Source organism: Crassostrea angulata, chromosome 8 (assembly GCF_025612915.1).
Source record: "Crassostrea angulata isolate pt1a10 chromosome 8, ASM2561291v2, whole genome shotgun sequence".
NCBI classification, from domain to species: Eukaryota; Metazoa; Mollusca; class Bivalvia; order Ostreida; family Ostreidae; genus Magallana; species Magallana angulata.
The window spans coordinates 6,587,370-6,612,253 of record NC_069118.1 but is presented as its reverse complement, the minus strand read 5'-3'; the positions used below and the strand labels follow the sequence as shown (position 1 = coordinate 6,612,253).

The 24,884-nt window shown below is 33.8% G+C and overlaps 1 protein-coding gene and 1 pseudogene across 7 annotated transcripts in view; both read right to left on the bottom strand.

Annotated features, from left to right (window-relative positions):
• Positions 1-369: 369 nt before the first annotated feature.
• Positions 370-24,884, bottom strand: part of LOC128159141 (uncharacterized) — a 30,762-nt gene continuing 6,247 nt past the window's right edge. For 5 of the 7 annotated variants that reach the window (XM_052822191.1, XM_052822194.1, XM_052822192.1 and 2 more), the window contains exons 3-6: positions 4,298-4,557; positions 3,500-3,635; positions 3,023-3,229; positions 370-2,592 (exon numbers count right to left, since the gene is read on the bottom strand). In XM_052822191.1, the coding sequence (XP_052678151.1) occupies positions 2,483-2,592; positions 3,023-3,229; positions 3,500-3,635; positions 4,298-4,557 (713 nt within the window). In that variant the 3' untranslated portion in view covers positions 370-2,482. Of the gene's footprint in view, positions 2,593-3,022; positions 3,230-3,499; positions 3,636-4,297; positions 4,558-8,008; positions 8,050-24,884 lie in introns of all 7 variants that reach the window. The other 2 variants (XM_052822197.1, XM_052822196.1) reach the window with 2 other exon arrangements.
• On the bottom strand, positions 18,114-24,084 carry LOC128159140 (uncharacterized; annotated as a pseudogene).

Here is a 24,884-nt window from a genome sequence, read left to right as displayed (position 1 = left end):
TATTAATATCCACGTAATATCGCGAGAAGTAAATTTCGTGAATTTTTCAATCTTGCTTCTATTTTTTGGATGGATGTTAACTACATGAAACTATTAGGAAAATTCGGCATTCGCGATTTTATGTTCCTGCAACTTGATAGAAAACGGCGGAATCACGGATTTAAGTACTTACGTAAAATAAGGAATCTACAGTTCCTATTGATCACTGATCTATATATCTATTTCATAGCGATCAAGAAACAAGTTCGACAACTTACAATTAAACATTTCTCATTGGCACTGATGTTAGAGAGAGGAGGTTAATTAATGATATTCAGAGGAAGCCAAGAACCCGGCGAAAACTCAGTCGATAAAATTATAACACCAACAAAACATGGCTCACTGTTTTATGTAAACATTAAGAGCACTTTGAAGCACAGATAATCCTTATATAAACTCAAAAGTTATCAACATGTGATCACATTTAGGCATGTATCATATTTCCAACCTAATAGCTTCATAATCTAAGACTAGCCTGCAGTCAGGCTGAACAAATTATAGTTCTTGTAACAGGTATACATGAACATCAATGTTAGTCATATGGCCCATTGCATCATGTGTATATATAGCTCTATACAATATAAATCAGATTACAATGACAAATATTGGATCAGCATAAATAAAAATATGCATTTTGTAAAAGAATGATATGCCAATTTTGTGGACCTCTGATTTACACAAAAACATATTAAATGAGACAGTTGAAGTATTCATTAATGCAGTGTTCTGCCAATGATTGTGAAATACTGATATTGTACAAAAGCCAACTTTTATTCATTAAATTTGTGTGTGAGAAATTTTGCAAGAATTTTGAAAGTCTCATTGTTGCTGATATTGGTTGCCCTGAACAAGATATTAAATGTCTCTTACAATTGTCTAAAACTACCAACATAGGCTTGGTCATGCAAAATAGTTCCCCATAATAATTTTATCAATGGGTAAACCAAAAATAAAGTCATCACAAATAAAAGTTGGTTTACAATCTAGTGTAAACTGTGATAAGTCAATGTACAGAACAAAAAAACTTGGCTAAAACAGCCCTTAAAGTCACAAATTAATATTAGTACTAGTAGTTATATGTTCATAAATACTTAATCAAAAGCCTCAATGCCTACAAGTTGTCTTAAGATTTAATACAGCTGAATAAATCATGTTAAAAACATTTTAAGCATTCCATACATAACCTACATGTTTTTGCAGTTTCAGTTAACTACTCATACAAAAATCTGCGAAGTAAATAAACTGCACTACAGGTACTTGCATCTGGTAATTACAAATAAATACTATAAATAAGCAACAATTAATTTGTTTTGATTAGTTCTACATCACAAAACTGCTTCAAAAAGTAACGTAAAATAAAAATCTGCCAATAACAACATGCTTTAAACCTATGAGAATACAACAGCTATATCAAATAAATAAATACACACAATTCATCGGGCATCATCTGACATTGTCTCTGCTTCCTCTCAATATCTGACGCCAATCAATGTTATACACACAACTTTGCTTTAGTGAAAATCAATCCAAACTTTTTGCAGTTCTGACAATTCAATGATGACATCTCAAACTTGCATCTTACAACAAAAATAAATCATTTTTATTCCTTTGTTTCTATGAAACCAGGGTAAGTTAAAACACGATATACAGACATACTAAAATAGTTTCTTTGTTTGGTGGCATTTATGGGTTATATCAATCTTCCTGGTAAATTTTCTTCTGTTCCAGTGAATTATCAGTTAAATACACAACTTTTCTCATCATTGAATACCCACATATTTCATCAAAAGGTGCCCATTGCACATTTTTTCTTATGAACATTACATATAAAAAAATCACCTTTGGAGAAACATGAAATCAGAACATGAACCGAATCTCTACTATTATGTATGTATTATCTATTCCTTATTATAACAATAATGGTATGTATCTGAATTTTAGCCACACTATCTTTAAACAAACATACAAATTCCACTGTAAATTCATATTTACTGCATCTGTAGCATCAATATAGGAATGGCATTAAAATGAGATGATAACAAATGAGTCCATTGTCTAAATTAAATCACTCAAAAATTTTCTCAGAAAAAATAATCGTATAAAACTAAGTAAATCTGAATATTCATTGCATTATCTTCATGGCACATCCATATATGAAATAAACTGACATGTTCAATCGCGGAACTCTAAAAATCAAATATAAAAGATGTTGTTCATCATATAAAGCAAATAACATGATTCATATTAAGAAAAAAATAATAACTTTTGGTAAAGGTGACAAAACATGGCTTCCTCGGTGAACATATTTTTTTCACAAAAAGTTATTGTTTTGAGGCCATTATAAAAATAAAACTGCTGCATCCCTGTTTTGAGTAGATGAGTTTATCTTGTCCTGGCATGAGTTATCTCCCTGTCATGGAATCTGTTATTCCTTTGGCCTTTGCTAGACGGGCTCAGGTTTGGGTTGGTAGGGTGGAGGGGGCTCGTTTGGAAACTGTCCGTAGCTATTCAGTATGTGGTGATGCATCTCCACATCAGAGTCCAGGGGAGGAGCTGTCAACAGAACATTGTGTATCAGCTATTGTAACAATAAATAGGCTAGTGTGAACAAATAAAACATTGTGTATCAGCTATTGTAACAATAAATAGGCTAGTGTGAACAAATAAAACATTGTGTATCAGCTATTGTAACAATAAATAGGCTAGTGTGAACAAATAAAGCATTGTGTATCTGCTACAGCAACAATAGATGTGTGGAGACCTTATATTACTACATACTTCAGACTACCGTAATTATTTGTGAAATAACTTGATTAAACTTCAGTCATGCAGTCAAGTAAACTATTTATGCCAGCATAAACTGAAGCTGCATCAAATTCAGGATAAGCCTAACAACTTAATCTTGAGCCATCTTCGAGAAAAGCATTAAAATTTATAAGAATTTCTACAAAAACACCTCTGTTCATTTAGGATGAACACCTACCCGAAGGCTCTGGCCCAGTCTCCAGTAGTCTCCCCTGAGCACCAGAGCGAGGCTTGCTGTTCTTCTTTTTGAACACCCTCCCGTGGTGCCTGTCCTTCCTGCAGCAGAGGACGATGACCACCGCTAACACCACGATGACAATCACCACACCCAGAATCACGCCCACAATCATCCACAACGACATTATGATCTCATCTGAAAAGGCACCTGTGTCAATGCTAATCATTAAAGTAGATGCAATAGGAGGGCAATTGATTGCAGCTAAGATTTTTTAAATTAATGATACTAATCTTATAAAGGCACCATTTTTAATGCTTATTCTTAAAACAGATGCAAAAGGAATGAGATTAAAAATAAAAGAATGCCATCACATTTCAGGTTTGTTTATATATATATCTATAGCTGGTATATCAGCACAATAGTAACAATGTGCTGTTCTAATGTAAATCAAACATCAGAAGAACACGAGACACTAACTCTTCATGGTTTTAGGGACCACCTGCAGCAGGAGACTGTAGCCCTGAGCGTCGATCCGCTCCTTGTACAGTTGGAGTGTAAGATAACGGTCCGTGCTACACACGATCTGAGGCGAGTCTTGGCAACTGTAGTGTCTCTGCAAGACAAAACTCCATGCTTCATACATATTATGAATTATATATCCAAATAAAATTTCCAACAGAATATTATTGTAACTACAACAGTAGCCTTGTATTTTGATTTAAAAGTTTAACTGGCTTTTTACTTTCGATGCACATGCTCAACAGGTTTCCCCATTTTTCAAAAGAGTACCACATATGGTCTCAGAATTTGTTAAAATTAAAATTATGGTTTTCAAAGTTGTTTTTTTTCCCTTAAATTACATCACTTGATCTTTTAAATTCCCATGTGTGTTATTTTGATCAAACAAAACATTGAATTGCTAACTGTCAAAACTCCCAGTTTTGAGTTTTCCAGAATTTCTCCCTACTTTTGCAACCTAATATTTTAAGTGGAGTACATTCCTCTAGTAAAAATACGAAACGTCAAATCAAACATTGCTATCAAATGCATCTTTTTCTAAATTTACACTATGTTAAAATCAATGTTGAAAACAGTAAATTCTAATCTTATCAATTCTACATCAGAAAATTATTCACTAGCATACACCACTACACAAAGTGGCGCGCACGCACACGCACACGCACACGCACACACACACACACACACACACACATATATATATTTTTCTTCTTTTTTTTTAACTGCATTTGTAGATCTATCCCATTTAGTACTTACAAATAGACACTCATCTTTTGGCTGCCTAGCAAAATCTATTGGCTGGCTTTCTTGGAACACCTTGAAGTTAACACTGCAGTCATCGATGACGAAGTTGTTGAATTTGACACACAGTTGCTGGTCCCTTGCGGCTCTGAACCTTAGGGAGCACCGCATGGTCTGGTAAGCCTGGCCGCTGCCCTTAGCATGGACCAGGTACCCCTCATCATGGACCTCAAAGAAGGAAGACTGCTGGCAGGTTCCATAGGAGTCCATGTACACTGAAAGTCACCAGGGAACTGTTAGGATAGGGGACCGTCTCCACATACATTTTGTTGAGGAAAAAATGTAATTTAAAACCATTCTTGTAATTTGTAAACCAGTAATATACATGTCTACTAAAATAGGACAATATTTATTGTGTACATTACATGTACATTACATGTACATGTATATATGAATTCATGCATTCTATTTGATGGGTAATTACCATCAGACATACAATGATTAATGAGCTATCATAAGCAAATAAATCAAAATTTATTACTATATCATTATACAATATAAGATAAATATTAAAAAGAAGAACCATAACTGATGTAAAAAGATACTGGTCATTCAAAATCAACTACTGGTATTTGGTCTACAAATCTCTCTTAACCCTGAATTCATGAGCAGTATAGTATTTCTGATTTCTGTATTTAGTCTGTAACCTTTAACCTGTTGACCCTTTAACTATTAGCAGTAGGAGATTCCTGATTTCCCTGTAGTGGTTGCATTGTGTGACTACTGTCCATTAGGTAGTGTCTGTTAGGTGTAGATATTGCCCTTTCTATTCAGATTCTGAAACTGACGACCTGGACACGTAAATCAATCGTAAGGTCTCCTCTCTTACAAAGACTTACCCAGGAGCCTATCACGTTAAGTCCCAAAAGAAGCTAAATTTTTTTGCTTGCTCTATATAAATAATTATTGTTGAAGAAGCTAAAAGACAAGTACGGTAATTTCCAATGTGGAAATTGTTGTTACTTTGTATGTTTTGAATATTTATCCTTAGTTTGTGAACATAAAAAAATGATTCTGTTTGGTATACCACTGCAATCTATAATATATAAATAATTGTATTTTAGAAAATTTAATTTATAACTTAGTCAGCCTTAATTTCTGTCTTTAGATAAGGTTATGATGTCTAATGTGCACAAATGTTTTCTGGTGTTTGTAATAGCCTAGTCATGGGGCCAGTCCCTGGCTATAACAGCTATAAATAATAGAACGCTTACATCTCCACCAACCTTTACTTGACCTACTTATATGCAGGGATGGGGTCATTTACATTCGAAAGTAATTAATTAAATTACAATTACTTGCATAAATCCTTCAATTAAATTACCATTACCATAACATGGATTTTCAAATGTAATTAATTAAATGACAATTACTTTGCAAATGTAATTAATTAAATTACAAATTACATTTCAGAAAAATACATTTATTGAATTGACATGAGTGTACAAATTTTGTCAATGAAAACTGGTTTAGCTACAACACCTACAGATGTTCTCAACTGCATTTAATGCTCATTCTCGTTCACTATTTATGTCCCCTAACCTACATCTATCATGTCTATAAGTCTTTTCTTGGACACTGAAACTCAACATTTACATCCACAATTCTTCCTACAAACACATCGGAAAAATACAGGTAAAACGGGGATAGAGAGCAGGCTATAGTTGTTATCAAAACACAATTCACACCTATTGGTCTAATGGTCATTATTGGAACCAACCAAGTGAACAGATTTGGCAATAAAAACTTGAAAACCATATTGAAGCCATAGCTCAAGGTCAATTAAAAAGCATGACTTCATAATTTATGCAATTCATTAACAAATAACATTGATTTTAATTGTAAAATAAACAGATAATTTTTATCCAACTCAATAAGAAACATAAATTATTCCAATAAATAATAAACATTTTAAGGAAAAGAGATTGAGCATACCATAAAAATAATTTGGTTTCTAACAAATTAATAAATATTTGTCACATTGATATTCATAGATTTGGGATCCTTATGACTAGATCGTCATTCATTAAAAAAGTTTATGTTAAAAACATGTATATCTAATAATAAACAAACAATAAGAGTTAATGCATTTAACAATTCTTCCTAACTTGACAGCTACCCTAGTGTCTGTCTTCTTTGCTTGTTTAATACTGATGTACTATAGGAAGTGTGGGAGACAATGGATAGGGGACATGCAAATTTCTTATTCACATAATACATCAGTGAGTAATTGAATGTAATTGAAAAAGTAATTTGAATTACCGGTACATGCCTTTTTTGAAAGTAATTAATTAAATTACCATTAAATGTAATTGAAAATATTGTCAATTACACATTACTTTCAATTACATCAACAATTGTAATTAATTACACTCAATTACCATTACAAATTACCATTACCCCATCCCTGCTTATATGATACATGAATACCGATTTATTCTTGTGTATCTTGAAATCAATATGAGTGGTCCTTTGGTGTCTAGTTTCTGGCCTCCTTACCATGTAAGCCTAAATGAATTGCCCAGCAATGTGCATAATTCTAGTTCCAGATCAGTTATAAACCTGATATTAGTAGTATATATACATGTACTAGGTACATCTGGACCTTCAATAATAAACAGGGGTCATCTACCAGCCAAAGTGTGAAGTAAGGCCACAAACAGATTTTCTATAGAAACTTATCCTGGCTATGCATTGATATACCTCTATAAAATATTAGAGGTAAATATGTAGATTTTCAATTGTCAATGACCTCCCCCCCCCCCCCCCCCCCCAAAAAAAAAAAAAAAATGAGAGGCCCATAGACAACATTGCTTATCTGTGTTGAACTGTAATACAACCACCTAGATTTCAATACAATAACATAAGCCATATAAATGCTTACTGAAATGAGTCTTATGTCGAGAAGCTGAAGTTTTTCCTCTACTAAAAGTAAGAATATGTTTGATGGGATATTAACTAATGATCTTGAACATTTGAGATCAGAAGTAAGCTGTTGTGTCTGCCATGCTTCCTTCTCATCCTGCTCTTTTTTATAGGAACACTTCCCAGGCAGGAAGAAGTAATAATCAAATGTAGCTGAGTATCTTACTGCAATTTTATTACATTGGTTTTTTGTATTTACATATTTCTTGATGCATTCTACCACCCTAGGGTTCTTAATTGTATGTTTTTACAAGGTATTTATACATAAATGTCACACAAACACAAATAAGCTCTTTGCAGCTTTTTTTTTTATATCAAAATCTATTCAAATTGGTCTAGTAGGTATGGAATAATTTCCTATATTCAAAAAGTCACTCTTATACCTGCTGGTATGCTAAAATTCTATACCCCTTGTAACCATTTACATAACTAAATTTTGTCTAACTTTATATACAACTTACGGCTTAATGAGTCATTCACTACTGGTAATCAATTCAAAAACAGATGTGTTTTACAATTAACCCAGATACAGAATAATCCAGATTCTTAATTGTAAAGTGTAAATATCAAGCTTTGTGAGGAGGTTGTATCAACATGCAACTTTTTTGGGGATGGCTCCTAAAAAAAAATACTGATAGTAAATTATTTAACAATGAAATAGTGGTTGGGAATTCCAACTTACATAAACATATCTATATGAATAAATGTAAATAAATAAATGCAGAAAAGAAGAAAACTTACTGAAATCAAACTGCAGGAAAAACTGAAGCTTAGAAACAAAACTACAAAAAAAAAGGTCATGCAGATTACAACATCAAATCATATGAACTCAATTTAACAAATTAAGTAAAACTTTGTTTTCCTACAACACAAAAATCAATACACTGTTTGTAAAACTAACTTGATCTTTAATTCAACAGAGGGTGTAAGAAGAAAGAAATAAAAATCAGAAGTACATAAATATCATAATTATAATCTAATTTTAACAAAGTCCTAGCATTTTAACTTGGTGAAAGAAAGGAGTTTCTAGCATCCATTTCTTGTTGATGAGATAAGGAGTTTTGACTGGCGCAATCCCAATCCATCACCCTAGTTTAGGCCTAACTTAAGTAGGATTTCATGTTTCTATAATGAATGAAAAATTCCAAAACCCAAGAGGTTTTCTCTCTAAGACTATCTAAAGGGAATGAAAGAAAATTAGTTTGTTTAATTTCAGAGATTTTATATGGTTTTATCCTATCTTATAATTTCTTTATCATAAAATAAAGATGAAGAAAATCTTTAAAACTCCAAGAAAAGGTGGCAAAACATTATGTAGCAGACAATGAGTTGATTTGACACATGGCATATAATAACATATGAGCCGCGACGGATAGAAATCGACCTTATCTCATGTTACGTCATAATGAGAAACACGAAGAAATGAAACATTACATTTTTAGCGTATTTTTTATGTATGTTGTAATGACATGTAAACACGTGTGTGAATTCATTTATCCTTTGAAACACAACTTTTAAAAGAGCATATGTGGCTTAGAGACTTCAAACATGTCAACTGGTATATGCTCACTCAAACTCAATAAATGGGTGCAATTGATGTCGCCATGAAATTACAAAAAAATTAAAATCAGCAGAATTGTAATTGATTTTGTAATACAAAGTTAGTTCATAAGTGTTTCCAAAACACATAAAAAGATCAATGGAATGCGTTTATTTTCAGCGAGAAATCTATACAAAATGCCTAAACTGACATGTTCGTTACTGTCGCCATTTTGATAATTACATTTTGAATAGGATGTTTTGCCATATAAACTGGACAATGTGCGGAATAAGTTCTTACATATTATTTTTCAGTAAGAAAATTTAATGATTTAAAGACAACAAGTTATTTTCACTAGTCCAAGAATTTCTTAAATTATTTTGAACATTGTCTCCAGTTTCGATGTAATCTCCGTTACTTTAGATATATAACCACTGCAAGAGTTGTACATTCCAGTAAAAAATACAAAAATCTTATAAAGAACATTACGAGGTCTTTTTGTCCACATAAATGTTAAAAAAATTCATATAATTCCTTTTGTCTAATCATATCAGTACGAAAAACAAAAAAAGTCTGAGCGTAGATTTAAGACTGTAATGTTCGTTACTGCTATAACTGAGAAAGTAAATGCAACAACTGTTCAACTTGAGTATTGAACATACGATAAGCATTTGTCGCCATAAAAAACTGTCTTTGATAAACACTACAATTTTATTTTGAAGCCGCCTAGGTACATTAATGTTGGTTACTAAATGTTCGTTACCGAAATGTTCGTTATGATACTTTTACGAAACTCTTTGTTATTTCAATCCTAGCTCAAATTGGTTGATGCAAATAAAACACGTGACAAATTGTTGGTACATCAACATCCGCCATTAGTGCCAAGGACAATTAGACAGCTTGATTCCTGCTAAAACCATCTAAACGTCTGACCCCATCAGTATGCATACACCTTCATAAGGATTTATTAGTTTATATCATGTGTATCGAACAATTTTAAATGGGTACATAAAACAAAAGTCATGTAGATCAGATCTTATATTATAAACGATCCACATGTTTATTCATATTTTTGTAGTATATCTAAAAAAAGAATGAAATATCCGTTACCTATTGTAACGAACATTTCAATAGACAAGCATTGTAATTTTTAACAACTATTGAAATTATAAATAACTTTAAATTGAAATCATACACACATTTTTATTTTAGCATCATATTTGATTAATTTCTGGCTACTCAAGTGGGATTTATCTCATAAATTGCATCGTAGATCAACGTAGGACAGGCACTTATATAATTACATAATATAATTCAGCATTTAAAACAAACGTATAAATAAAGGCTGTTAAAAAAAACCTAACTAAACACATATTTATATATTTTTGAAATTATGTTATACCTATCAATAGGAAATACGTGAGCATAATGGAGTATCTTCAAATTTTATCCTTGTAAACTAGAGTAACGTACATTTCATACGAAAGTAACAAACATTTCATTGACATTTTTACACTCAAAGAAATGGTAAACAGCGAAATCATCTAATTTGTTAACAGCAAATAGGCCAAATCAAGAGCCAAAACCCTTGGGAAAGTCTTAAAGATTATTTCTAATCGATAATGAATTTTGGGGAAAACTTGATAATCTTTAAGTAACGGACATTTCCTATAGCTGATTCAAAAACAGTTTAAATATGTTACTCTGAGCTACTATGGTTTTGTTGATGTTTAAGTTGCTATTTCTATTTTAAATACTTCATCATTTACAAGAAACAAAAAGTTTTATAAAGAATTTAATAATTAAGATTTACACATTTTGCACATTGTAACGAAAATTACAACACTGGTCTCTGTTGTATTACACACAATATGTTGGGTTTTTTTTTTTTTAGATGTTTTTGTAATTAATCCGAAGTGTACTACATTTTCCAAAAACAAAACATTTGCTTAAGAAATTAAACTTATTTTAGAATTCATGTATCTAAACTTATTTCTGTGGAATATTTCATACACAAATGAACATAAAATCGATTAATACCCATCAGTATCAGTATCAATTTTAATTGAAAATAGGATAAGTATCAGTCACTGTATTTTTAGGATGAACATAAATACTATGCAAGATGACCCTTTAGATATGTTTTTAATTTTGATATAACAATTGTTTATTCTGTAATGTGCGTTACAATAGAGGTACTATTTTTTCAATCTCTGTTTGAAAGATTTATCAAAGCTTTTGATTTTCTTTAAATGGTTAGATGTTTTGGTGTTAGTTAAATTAATAAAATTTGAGCAAACCGGTAGTTCTAGTCTATGTCTATCAAATATGAAATAGTTTGTATGATTAAATTATATGACATGACATTTGATTTTGTAAAAACATATCCGGGTCTGTTCTTTTAGCTGACAGTAGATAGAAATTAATCGGAAGTATCAGCAAAAACCTAATACTGGTTTGCAGCTATTTTATGTACTTAATATAAAAAATAAAAATTTATTAGGGTCCTTTCCCTTTTATGTCTCTTTGAAGCACTTACAAGCCACAGGTGGATTAGTAACGGATATTTCCTAGCACTTTAATCACAGAAAAATGGTCAATGTTTGAAATGAGCTCACAATAAAACGCTTTCTTTGATGTTGAAAAAAAATGAGAAAAATAAACCTTATATATTAATCTTTTGGAAAAACAATATTCCACCGATGAGGACACTGTTTCATTTTTCTTCCAATACCCACCTTTATTTGCACTCATTTATTGAGTTTGAGTGGCTACGTGTGGTTTTATATTTCCCCGTATTGAGCCCCGTCTCCATGGTTGTATGTAAACAGAAGCTAACGGAACACCGAATCCGACGTTAAATAAAATAGCAGAAGATACAAGACTATGAGCAGATGATTAACAGCGATAAAGAATTTTACATCTATTTCACATATAAGGTAAGTAGAATTCCATATTCCATAGCATACATAACGATATTTTTCCTTTGTTTGTGTAATTTAGTCCAATGACGGAAAATAAACACAGCTAGACTGCATGAACCTGTCGACGAACAATAAACATCTGTGAATGTGTACATGGGCGCATATAGTGACTACAACACATAGACATGATAGGTTTTACGTTTTTCTGATTTTCTGAATATTTCATGGGGAAAAAGAATCAAATGTAATTGCTATTGGTCAGAAATAATATGCACAACAGTTATTTATAGAATGTTCCACAAAAAACAAAACAAAAAATAAAAAAATGTTCACCCATACAATTCCAGAGCTTTGAACTACAAAATACGAAATTTAAGGGAATGTTCACGATTTCTGGTGTTTATCAATATTTAATGTTTATTAGGATATATCGATAAATTACTGAAATATCAGTTGTCGAGTTATAATCGAGATACAGAGCTACATGTAACATGCAGTGAGTTCTTAAACAGGCACGTAGCATCGGGGGGAGGGGGGGGGGGCTGGCCCCGCCACTTTTTCTGGCAGCAAGTAATTTTTTAAAATTTACATATAAAAAATTGAATTATCATGGAGTTGCCCCCCCCTCCCCCCACGTTTTTTGGAGGACAAAACAATTTTATCTCTCTTAAAAATTAAGATGTATTATTTAATAATTGTCATATTTTAAACATTAAACGGTGCTAATATTCTGTTTAATATGTATGTTCATTCACATTAATATTTCATTTAAGACAAAAACAAAAACAACTGATATCGATCTTCTGTTTTGTTTTTTATTTATCTGCCCATTTGTACATAAGTATATACCACGTAAGCTGTCAGTCCTCACGAAAATTTAACCAAAAAAATATTTTCTCTTCATAAACTTAGAAGTAGAAGCAAGATTAGTTTTGTCTGCGTGAAATTTTTCGTCCTCGATCTTATGATGCATTCCCTATATTCCCTAGTGTTCTTCTCACTGGCGTCGGAAGCAAATTGAAAGTGGGGGGCTAGACTAATCCTCAGAAATATTGAGAAAAAACCTAATTCCCAAAATCGTGAAAATCCTAATCCGTGGGGGTGAGGGGGGGGGGGGGGGGTAGACCTATAGTTCCGCATGATTTTTTTATCCCCCCCCCCCCAATCATGAAAATCCTAATCAGTGGCGGAAGGGGAGGGGGTATACCTATAGTTCCACATAATTTTTTTTACCCCCCCCCCCCCATCATGAAAATCCTAGTCAGTGGCGGGAGGGGAGGGGGGGGGGGAGTATGCCTATGACTTCAACTTTTCAATCTTTCAAGGTAAAATTAGGAACAATTACATTTTTCCGGCGCGAAAAAGTGTGGGGGGGGGGGGGGGGGGGCTATGATGCTATGTGCGTAATGGTTAGGTCTAACTTTGCAAAAAAAAGTGGGAGGCTAAGCCCCCCCTAGCCCCCCGGTTCCGACGCCTATGCTTCTTATGAATACTTATATCATACCTATCTATGATAATTTAGTCCTTTAAAAACGTTTTCCTTCACAATTCAAAATTTATTAACAACAATTATATAAAACCCGTAATTAACCTGTTTATGGCAAAAAAAAAATCTTGAATATCTAAATCAAAAGTTTTACATAACAGCATACAGGTAATATCGCAGAAGATACATGTACATGTTTGCGTTAAAATTCGACAGATACATAGCGTGTTTTATAAAAAGGCTGAATATAGGTGACATTTTTGTTTTTGTATTTTCGTTTGTTTTACATGTAATATTACAATGTTTACCTTTTGTCTATTCCACTATGATAGTAAGACACTTTCACTAGAAGTTTTGATTAATGTTTCCTGTCTTGTTACAATTTTTTCCCCAATCATTTCTGGGGTAAGTTTAATCTGCCCTTCCCAACTTTGCTTTGTTACGTACTCGAGATTAACAACCCCCCCCCCCCCCCCCCCGGTTCGGAAATTTCTGGATTCGCCCGTGTGTGAGAGCAACATATGTTTCTTGTACTCCTATACAAAAATGTAAACTAGCTGAAGCAGATTAGCCCCTTCCTTTAAAAAAAATCCAGTTTTATAAATTTAAAGTACTAAAAGTTGATATTTGAATAATATTAGAATGAAAAAAGAATGTGATTTTAATTCGTTCAGTTTTGATCACAAAATAACTTTCTTTATTCAGTGAACAGTATGGACACGATTCTCTCTGTGGATCTTGGATCCGGGGCCGATGACTTTGAAGAGGAAGCTACGCAGTACTTTCATGAGTATGTTCCCCCCTCTGCAACACCGTCGGTATTAAGTCGCTCAGAGAATGACGATGCTGATACAGATGAAGTTGACGAAGATGATATAAGAAACAGAGTGGGTCAATACTGCACCGATCGGCCTACCGCGACAGTCTCAGACCAAAGCGAGGACACCAATGAGGAGATGGGGTACATAGAGCGGACGTTTGAAAGCGGATGCGGATGTACGGAGAAGTGTTTCCTTAAACTTGCCTCCTTCAAAGATCAGGCATATTCCTTGATTTTAAGGCTTCGAGAATATACAAAAGGTGAAAGAGACATATACATTTTGTCTAAACTTGAAGATCAGCTCATCACAAAGGACGTCGGAACAAGTGGAGGAAAAAGAGAACGGCAGCGATTTCGCTACTGTTTTCAGGGAGTAGAAATCTGTGAAAGTGCATGGAGATCCTTGTTTGAACTGGGACGTTCAGAATTTAAAAATTTGAAAAGACAGTTTAAAGAAAATGGTGTATCCCCCCGCGTTCATGGCTTAACAGGGAAAACATCAAATCACGGTCACCAATTTTGTGTTGTAGAAGGTGCTGTTCTATTTATAAAGAGATATGCGGATCAATTTGGATTACCATTACCTGCTGCCCCAAGAGCCCGTGACGACACAGCTCCTGTACTGTTGCCATGCAGTGATAGTAAAGCGTCAATTCATGCGAAATATAAGGAGGCATGCTTGGAAACTGGAAGTCCCTTTATGGAGCTGACGACCTTTAAAGAGGCGTGGAACTCTTGTGTTCCTTACATACAGTTTATCAAACCAAAAACTGACTTGTGCAAGACATGCCATGACCTAAGGGAAGACATAGCCGGTGCCTTTACAGAAGAAATCAAATTACAGTTAACACAGCGACTTATGAATCATGTAGAACAGGCGAAACAGGAACGTGATTTTTACAAGCTTTGTACGGAAAAAGCTAGAAGTGAGCTACAGAATGATGAGAGACCTCATGAAAAATATCTGCAGTCATGTTCCACGCCCTTCACTGAAGTTCATTACACGTTTGATTTTTCGCAGTATATCACTATACCCCATTCCTCACAGCAAGTCGGCGCTCTCTTCTTCCTTCAACCTAAAAAGGTCCAAATTTTCGGCATCTGTGATGAGAACTTCCCCGTTCAGACAAACTACCTCATCGATGAGAGTGAAACGATAGGGGAAAACGGAAGCAAAACACATGGACCTAATGCAGTTTTAAGCATGGTACATCATTACTTAAATGCCAGCAGTTATGGAGAAATAGCGTGCCATTTTCATGCAGATAACTGTGTTGGACAGAATAAAAACAAAACGACACTGCATTATCTTGCGTGGCGCTGCTGTACTGGACGACATAAAGAAATCCAACTTCATTTCATGATTGCTGGTCACACGAAATGCCTTTGTGATTCCTGTTTCGGCATGCTCAAGAAGAAATTCCGCAGATCGGAGGTGAATGGCATCGACGAACTTGAAACAGTTGTGGAAAATTCCGCAAAATGCAACACCGTGGCACGATTTGGAGGAAATGGGAATGGGCTGCAGTGGTATGGATTGGATGTTTTCTTCAACACTCACTTCAAGCCTTTAAAGGGTATCGGAAAATTCCAGCACTTCCGATTTACTGCCGATGAGCCAGGTGTTGTGTTTGCCAAACACACGCTCGATTCCCCTGAAGTCCGGATCAACCTTTTTAAAGAGAGGGTAAACATGGATGAAGTTCTCCACGGATTTCCAGAGGTTATCGTATGGAACGCCATAGCTGCCTTATGTGGCTATTTTATATGTAGATGGTGGTTTATTATATTATGCTGTGGTTATTTCATGTGAAGATGGTGCTTTATTATATGAAGATGGTGCTTTATTATATGAAGATGGTGCTTTATTATATGAAGGTGGTGCTTTATTATATGAAGGTGGTGCTTTATTATATGAAGGTGGTGCTTTATTATATGAAGGTGGTGCTTTATTATATGAAGGTGGTGCTTTATTATGTTATGCTGTGGTTATTTCATGTGAAGATGGTGCTTTATTATATGAAGGTGGTGCTTTATTATATGAAGGTGGTGCTTTATTATATGAAGGTGGTGCTTTATTATATGAAGGTGCTTTATTATATGAAGGTGCTTTATTATGTGAAGGTGGTGCTTTATTATATGAAGGTGGTGCTTTTTTATGTGAAGGTGGTGCTTTTTTATGTGAAGGTGCTTTATTATGTTAAGGTGCATTTTGATATGAAGGTGCTTTTTTATATTATGCTGTGGTTATGGTTCGGTTGTTATGTGATTGTATTTAGGTGAATAATAATAACATTCGGAACCCCTTTAATCCTAATCTTTCTTCTTTGGAAGAGCTACAATGGCTTCTAGATCAGCAGATTTGCAACAGATTCTACAAAGATTAAACTTGGACCATGCAATCCCAAATTTTGAGAGGGAGAAAATTAGTACAGACGTTGTTTGTAGATTATCAGCTTATCAATTGGAAAGTTTGGGCATTTCAAACAGGACAGAAATGATGAAATTAAGGACTGAATGTATTAAATATGGAGCAATTTTGCCCCCAAAAGTATTTACAAATTGTGGTGCTCCAAAATTTGAAATACCCAAATCATTCCTTCAAAATGCCCTAGAAAATGACATGCAAATTTCAGATATTTCTAAACTACTTTCTGTGTCTGAAAGAACTGTTTATAGAAGAATGTCAGAGTTTGGTTTGAGCAAAATGACCTTCTCAGAAATTGACGACGATAATTTAGACCTTAAACTAGGCGAAATTGTGAAAGAGTTTCCTTTGTGTGGTGAAACTATGTTGCGACAAATGCTTATATTAAAAGGAATAAGAATTCAAAGATGGAGGCTAAGAGATAGTATTCATAGGATGGATGATCAAGGCGTGCACGACAGACGTACTGGAAGACTTCATAGACGAGTATACGATGTCCCTGGTCCAAATTACCTGTGGCATATTGACACAAATCACAAACTTGTTCGTTGGAGATTTGTTATAGTTGGGGGTATTGACGGTTTTAGCCGCTTAGTAACATTTTTAAAATGCACTGACAACAATACGTCAAAAACAATACTAGATTGCTTCTTGTCTGGTGTTGAAAAATATGGGATACCAAATAAAGTCAGATCAGACAAAGGGCTTGAAAATGTTTCTGTAGCTGACTTTATGTTGAATCAAAACGGACAAAATAGTATGATTACAGGGAAGAGCACTCACAATCAGAGGATTGAGAGATTATGGAGAGATGTATTTGAAGGCGTGCTTAGTTTCTTCTACAATCTGTTCTATTTCATGGAAGATCAAGGTTTTCTTGATCCTTTAAATTTGATCCACACAACTTCTTTACATTATGTTTTCTTGTCTTAAATAAATAGAAAATTGCAATTCTGGCAAGAAGCGTGGGCTCGACATAAGTTAAGAACTGTAAAATCCTCTCCTATGAGTTTGTGGACAAGTGGACAACTTCAACACCCCACTGGAATTTTAGGATCAAATCTGCAGGACTTTGGAACTGAAGGGTACATTGATGAAAACAGCAATGAAGAAGAGAGTGGTAGACCAATCTTCCAGCCCTTTGATCACAGGATAAGTGATCAGTGCAGGCTAGAATTGTCAATGGAACCACCTAGGCATACAATTAACTTTGGAATAGACTATTATCTGAAATGTTTGGAAATCATTGAAAGAAACGCCCCAACAGATTAACAGATACAAGCAATTGTACCACATCTAATTCAAGTTCAAATATTTTGTGAAATAAATCAAAACATTTAAAAGGACAGTTTTGGACTGTCATACTTTGTAGATTGGTGTATAATGCTTCATTACAGACTGCAGAAAAAACAATATTATTTTACCTTAATTTACCAGTACATCATTATACCTTCTATGATCACTTTATTACCCTGGTCGAGCTTTATGAGCATATTAAAAACTTCCTGTATTAATCATAAGTAACTTGCTTCTCAATACCTCTTGTCTCTGAGAACTTCTTTATAATTATCTCCCTTATTAAAGGGTGAAAGTTTAAAAAAAAGATGGGCACACTGATGCTTGACATAAATCTAAAATAACCAAGAAAGTCGTGAAATGTTTTATTTAAATGTGAAGGTTCTTTACCATTAACAATAAAAGAAAACAAGATATCTGTGAGCCAATGCTCACTAGTGATACCCCCGCTCTGATGTGAATATGCAAAATAAGCAAAGTCGACATTTAACAGAAAGCTGGCATCCGATTGGTACAGAAATATATCCCACAATATGGCATGCCAAAACAAATATTGTGTTAAAATTTCAAGCATCTGCGATAAATAGCTGCTGAGAAATCTTTGACGAAAATTTGTTTGAAAATTTTGGCAAAAAATAAACAAAGTTGTCATTTAACAGGAAGTTGACGTCTGATTGGTACAAAAATACATCCCACGATATGGCATGCCTATACAAATACTGTGTTAAAATTTCAAGCATCTGCGATAAATAGTTGCTGAGAAATCTTTGACGAAAATTTGTTTGAAAATTTTGGTTAAAAAATAAGCGAAGTCGTCATTTAACAGGAAGTTGACGTCCGATTAGTACAAAAATATATACCACGATATGGCATGCCTTAACAAACACTGTCTTAAAATTTCAAGCATCTGCGATAAATAGTTTCTGAGATAAATGCGACAGAAATTTTTGTTACGGACGGACAGACAGACAGACAGACGGACGGACAGACAGACACACAAGGGTAAAACAGTATACCCCCTCTCCTTCGGAGCGGGGGTATAATTACCATAACAAATCACACATATTTCACTTCTCTTTGAAGTAATACATTCTATAAAATGTGTTCACATATGAGTATTAGCTAAAACAAATAAATCAAACTCAACACCTTAATTTCACATATGAGTATTAGCTAAAACAAATAAATCAAACTCAACACCTTAATGACTAAGAACTACTGCTTTAAAAAAATGCAAAACTAGCAGGGGCCACAATCCTCACTCTCACATGAGAAACATCAGTCAAATGATAAGGATACTTCAAGCAGCTTTAAAAAGTGAAAAACAGAAATTTCTATAAAAAATAGCATGTCATGTTTTTTTTCAAATAGTTAATATCTAAAATTCCACACATATTTTAAAATGGAACACACATTTTGAAAAACATCTGTGTAAAAATAATAACACCCCAATCCCATAGTGTCATCATCCTATCCCCTGGGGATCATGATTTGAATGAAATTAAATCTACCCAAACTGAGGATGTTTCCACATAAGTGTCAATTGCTTTTGCCATATGGTTTTAGCGAAAAAATAAAATGGTTCTAGAAAATACTCAAATGTTAAAAGTTCAAAGACAGACAAACCAGTGGCAGACAAAATGATGCTCAGGGGAGCTAAAAAATAAATATGCAAAATCATATACCGGTAAAAAGAATACACGCTGATCTGTTCAACAACTCAACTCAAAAAATTACAAGGTGTTCGCAGATCAATGAGTCCAAATTAATCAATTACCACACATTATTCAAAACCTGTAATAAAGACATCTTTTAGTTATTCACATTCTTTTACACCTTGGCCTTACATGCATTTCATATTATAAGAGAATGTTACTCCATCAAAGTGTTACATGTAGCAATGTTGGTTCTGCGATGTGATGTGCTGAATCAATTTTAGAAATAGTTCTTTCAAGTTACATAAGACCAAAATATGCATTTGAAAATGCATAATCGTAGTAAGAGAAAAGATCCTTTTCTTGTGGGAGGGGAATTTCAGCAGATGGTCTGGGTATTTTCAAAGTGTTGGTACAAGTGCTTGCAGTTGGAATAAAGGAGGTGCCCGGTGTGCTTTCCACAAATTCAATGGATGGATGCAGGACAAAACCAAGAACAGGTTCTTCTGTTGCTCCAGTAGCAAACTGCAGTACATCCCTGAGACCAACAGTTCCCCTTCTACCACCTACAAAACAGTTTCCGAACAAAATGGATAAATATATTTCTATAAATTAAAACATAAAATATAAATTTCTTAAGGAAGCATTGTGGTATACATATTTTTGTTGCCAATTGTGGTTTTTCCTCTTTAACAATGTTCTTAATTTCTCATATTAAGTCATAGAATTTATACACATATTGCACTTTTACTACTGTTTTAAATTTGACTTTCTGTGTTCATGGAAATGGTTGAATATTATACCAAGTCCCTGCTATAAAAAAAAGTTGTAAGTTTAGTGTAACCCGACCTAACCTACAAAAATGCCCTGATCCTACCATTTTTAGATGTCTGTTTTTATCCGATTGTGATTTTATATTATTTCTATCAAAAAATCTGGTTTTAAGTATGACACAAACAAACATTCTTAGGATTCATGCAGAAAAAAATATGATAAAATAAAAAAATATCCCTACCTACCTAACCTAAATTTTTCATTAATGTTACCCTAAACACACAATTTTTTTTTAGAGGCCTAGTGAAAATGAGATACATGAACCCCCAATCCAACTTGAATTTCATTTTGCAATTTAGGAGTTAAATTGCACTAAATGTTTTGCATTATCAAAATCCAAGAGGCCCACCGCCTTGACAGTCACCATAGCCCTTAGATGGACCTGTCAGGGGTCTCGTATTTTCATATTTATTTTTAAGCTTCATTTAGGAGTCTTAACCCTAATCCAAGACTCTTCCACTTGTACTATTTGCTCTTTACAAACATCAATACATTAAAAAGGGGTAGGGGGTCAGATGTTCATTAGATGATGATCAGATTATTTATACCCTAGCTTCAGGGGTCAACAATTCTAAAGTTTTGGTAAAAAGAGACTTGCATGCCTTTAGTGGTCAATCTTTTATATTTACATTCCACATATTCTTTGCGTGTAACGTTGTTGAATAATAATACTGTAACACACAAAGATTTAAACATTTTAACCAACCAAAAATCAGTTTCTTATATCAATTTGTAAATTGAAATATCTACAAACAAAAAGACACATCAAATGTCTTCACCAACTTAGTTTTTTCCTAAGATTTGAAGGATGGAAGAGTTATAAAAAGCTTACTTGCAACTGCTCTCAAATATTTCAGAAATAATGTATAAACTGCACTCTCATATCGTTTGCTGTTTGATCCCTCCTCTGAAAATTTTGGCTGCAAAAGCTGTATCACAGCTTTAATTGTGAGTGTACAACTGCTTGGTCGAAAAAGATGGCGGAACATTGGCAAAACACAGCCAACCTAAAATTGTCATGTATATTAAATATACATTCATGTATTTACCAAACATATGTAACTTTTTTTTATAAAATTAATGATAATATGTATATCAATTTTTATTACTAATATGAGTTTGATGGAGGAGACAACAGATTCCACACAATTTATCATCATTTACCTTGATCAGACCAAGACAATCTAAACCTTTCTTCAAATTGTGAACACATGCTGATTCAAATTCTTCTGAGCTGTTGTTTGAAAAAAGCCTGTTTAGAGTGCTTTCATCAAAAAATTTTGGCACAGGTCCATTCTGTAGCATACTTAAACCTGAAAATATGTAATTTACATTTGGAAATATATGAAACTCACGTACATGCAAAAAAGCTTTGCCTTTCTAATATTGTATATGATCTAAGCATTAATCTAATTAATGTAATTAATGAAACTCACTATATAGTATATGTAAACACATTTTTTATCATATTACTATCAGAACAGAAACTGCTTTCATATGCATTAACAAAATTAAATGTATTTGCAATTAATTTAAAGGTGTGCATTTTGGATTTTATTACTTTCACGTGATTAAAAAATACACCAGGTGTAAATTTATTTATGTTCATTTTAATCCTCGTAAACCCTTGATTGAACCTGGATAACTAATAGTCTAGATGCTAACTTCTGAATAATTTATCTATTAAACTGTATATTTAATTCATGTTATATTTTCTTTATGTTTTTGATAATTGATTTACAATACATACTCACCTATGAGTTTTCCGATCACAGTATAGTCAGCAGCCATGAACTCTCGAAGTCCTTTGTCAAAATATTTCTCTTTTATGGCTGATAAAATTAGGGCCAGAAACTCTTTTCTGGGGCCTCCTTGATCAATGGCTGTCTGCCAAAAAAAAGGGACCTTTTTTTTAAATCTGCCAATTTTGCTTTAAATTGTTATGAACATGACAAGGAAAGCATAAACATGTTTTAAAAAAATAGAATTAGGGTTATATTACTTTCATACACAAATTAAATTTAACTGATAATCAAATTTTTGGACAGTGCATATATGCAAGGATAGCTATTTTGAAATGAAATTAATACAATAAAATTTTCTCATTTACCTCATCATAAAACTGCACTTCAAGTGTCTTTTGTAGATTTGATATGGAATTGACCTCTTCGAATCCTGTCTCCAATATGTTGTTTCTGTCCACTATGATGAAATTTGTGTCTCCTTCATCACATTGTGTTGTGTCTGTGATTTCCAATTGTCTGCCACAAACAATAACAGACTGCAAGTATCTCAGAATTTCTACAGGGTCCTGGATGCTTTCAGAAATACAATAGTCTATGGCTTTTGCTATGATAAAGTCCATCGGGCCTCCACATGCATCAGATGTGGTTCCTTGACTGTCATCTTCCATGTCTTCAGCAGGGGTGACATCATTAATGACTGTCTGATTTAAGATTTGAGATGAAAATTCTGTTTGAACGGAACTTCTATCAACAAATAAATCACCAGAACTGGTATTCTCAGGCACGGTCAAGTGGCCAGTTCTTAATTGTTCAGGACTTTCTGGACTCTTATCACTGACAAAATCCTCAACTTGTTCAAGAGCAGTTTTCTGATCTATCACTTCTTCAAAGTCACTTTTTTTATTGGAAAAATCTTGTGTCAGGTGTGGGTCAGGTAATTCATCCTCACTTTCACTAATTAGATTAGACCGGAGTTCACATGCATGTAAATGTTCTCTAAGTTCCCGAACACTAAACATCTGCCTGCAGTAATGACAGTGGGCTTTCGATTGTTCCTGCTCGCTATGTTCATTTACTGGATCTGTCGACAAGCTTCTCTGAATTGGTCTGACGTATATTTTTGCTTGATTTCCCAAAAACTTCTTTAAAGTCATTGCATTCCATTCACAGTCAATCAATGTTAAGTCACGACAATTCTGTCTGCATTTTAAAAGCTCAAACCCTCCACAAGTCTGTAACTGAGGAATTCCCAAATTCTCAGAATTCTCATCTATAGCATCTGATGATATTTTTGCCATTACCTCAGATTCAGTGTCATTGGTTGATAGGCAGATTTTTTTCGGTCCAAGGCCAGCCTTGAAATTTGTTTCCTTCTGCAGTGCAGTTGGAATAGAATTTGAATCTTTGTTTGGTAAACATACAACTGTAACAGTCCAACGTCTATTACCTATTCCACGCGGCTTTTTATTAGATGAGGATATCTTGCTAGTATTTCTTTGCTTTTTCCCTTTTCTTTTACCAATAAAAAGGACATCTCGTTGTGACTTTATAAGATCAGCTAAATTTGTCTTTTTTTCCCTCTGATTTTCCCGTACTTTTTCTTCCAGTTTTATCCTGTCTCCTAGGGCAGTTACCCCTAATATAATTACTTGCTCTTCGCTCAAACTCAAAAAATTAGAACTATCAATTTTTTCGGACTCAAAAGTCGGGATTAGGTTACTTAACTTAAGTTCTTCTAATATTCTCTTCATCGGCATGATTGAGTTTGTCGGTTCCGCCATTTTCGTCAATAATGGTACGTTCGGTTGAGGTCAAGTCGTACATGAACACAGATCATCTCGTTGGCGTATATACTTATTACGCAAAGAAGAAGAGGAGCTAGCAATTGTGTATTAACTAGATTTTAATAAGATTAATTCTTTTGTTTAACTTTCAAAATTTTGAAAAATAGCGTTTAAACTCAGTCGTCAAAATAAGAGGAGTTCCGAGTGATCACCATCACATAAAAAAGCACCATCTTCACATAATAAAGCACCATCTTCATATAATAAAGCACCATCTTCATATAATAAAGCACCATCTTCATATGAAATAACCACAGCATAATATAATAAAGCACCATCTTCATATATTAAAGCACCACCTTCATATAATAAAGCACCACCTTCATATAATAAAGCACCACCTTCATATAATAAAGCACCACCTTCATATATTAAAGCACCATCTTCATATAATAAAGCACCACCTTCATATAATAAAGCACCACCTTCATATATTAAAGCACCATCTTCATATAATAAAGCACCATCTTCATATAATAAAGCACCACCTTCATATATTAAAGCACCACCTTCATATAATAAAGCACCACCTTCATATAATAAAGCACCACCTTCATATAATAAAGCACCACCTTCATATATTAAAGCACCACCTTCATATATTAAAGCACCATCTTCATATAATAAAGCACCACCTTCATATAATAAAGCACCATCTTCATATAATAAAGCACCATCTTCACATGAAATAACCACAGCATAACATAATAAAGCACCACCTTCTCGTTAAATAACCACATAAGGCAGCTATGGCGTTCCATATTATCGCTCCAGCTGGACTTTCAGCAGACAGAAAACGCTATCTCTTCAAAGAGATTAGACCTTACGTAAGGGCGCCGTACAAAGACTTGACGTGCCCTGCTCCTGACGAGGAATAACCAACTCCGTGGTTATTATTAGATGCATTAACTTGTAAATACGTTTAAAACTCACATTTTAAAGTTACTGCTATAGATATAATGGTTATATACGATACTTTTTAATTATATTGAATGTCTCATTTATAACGTTGTGACGTCACAAAAGGCTCTCGAAACCCATTGAA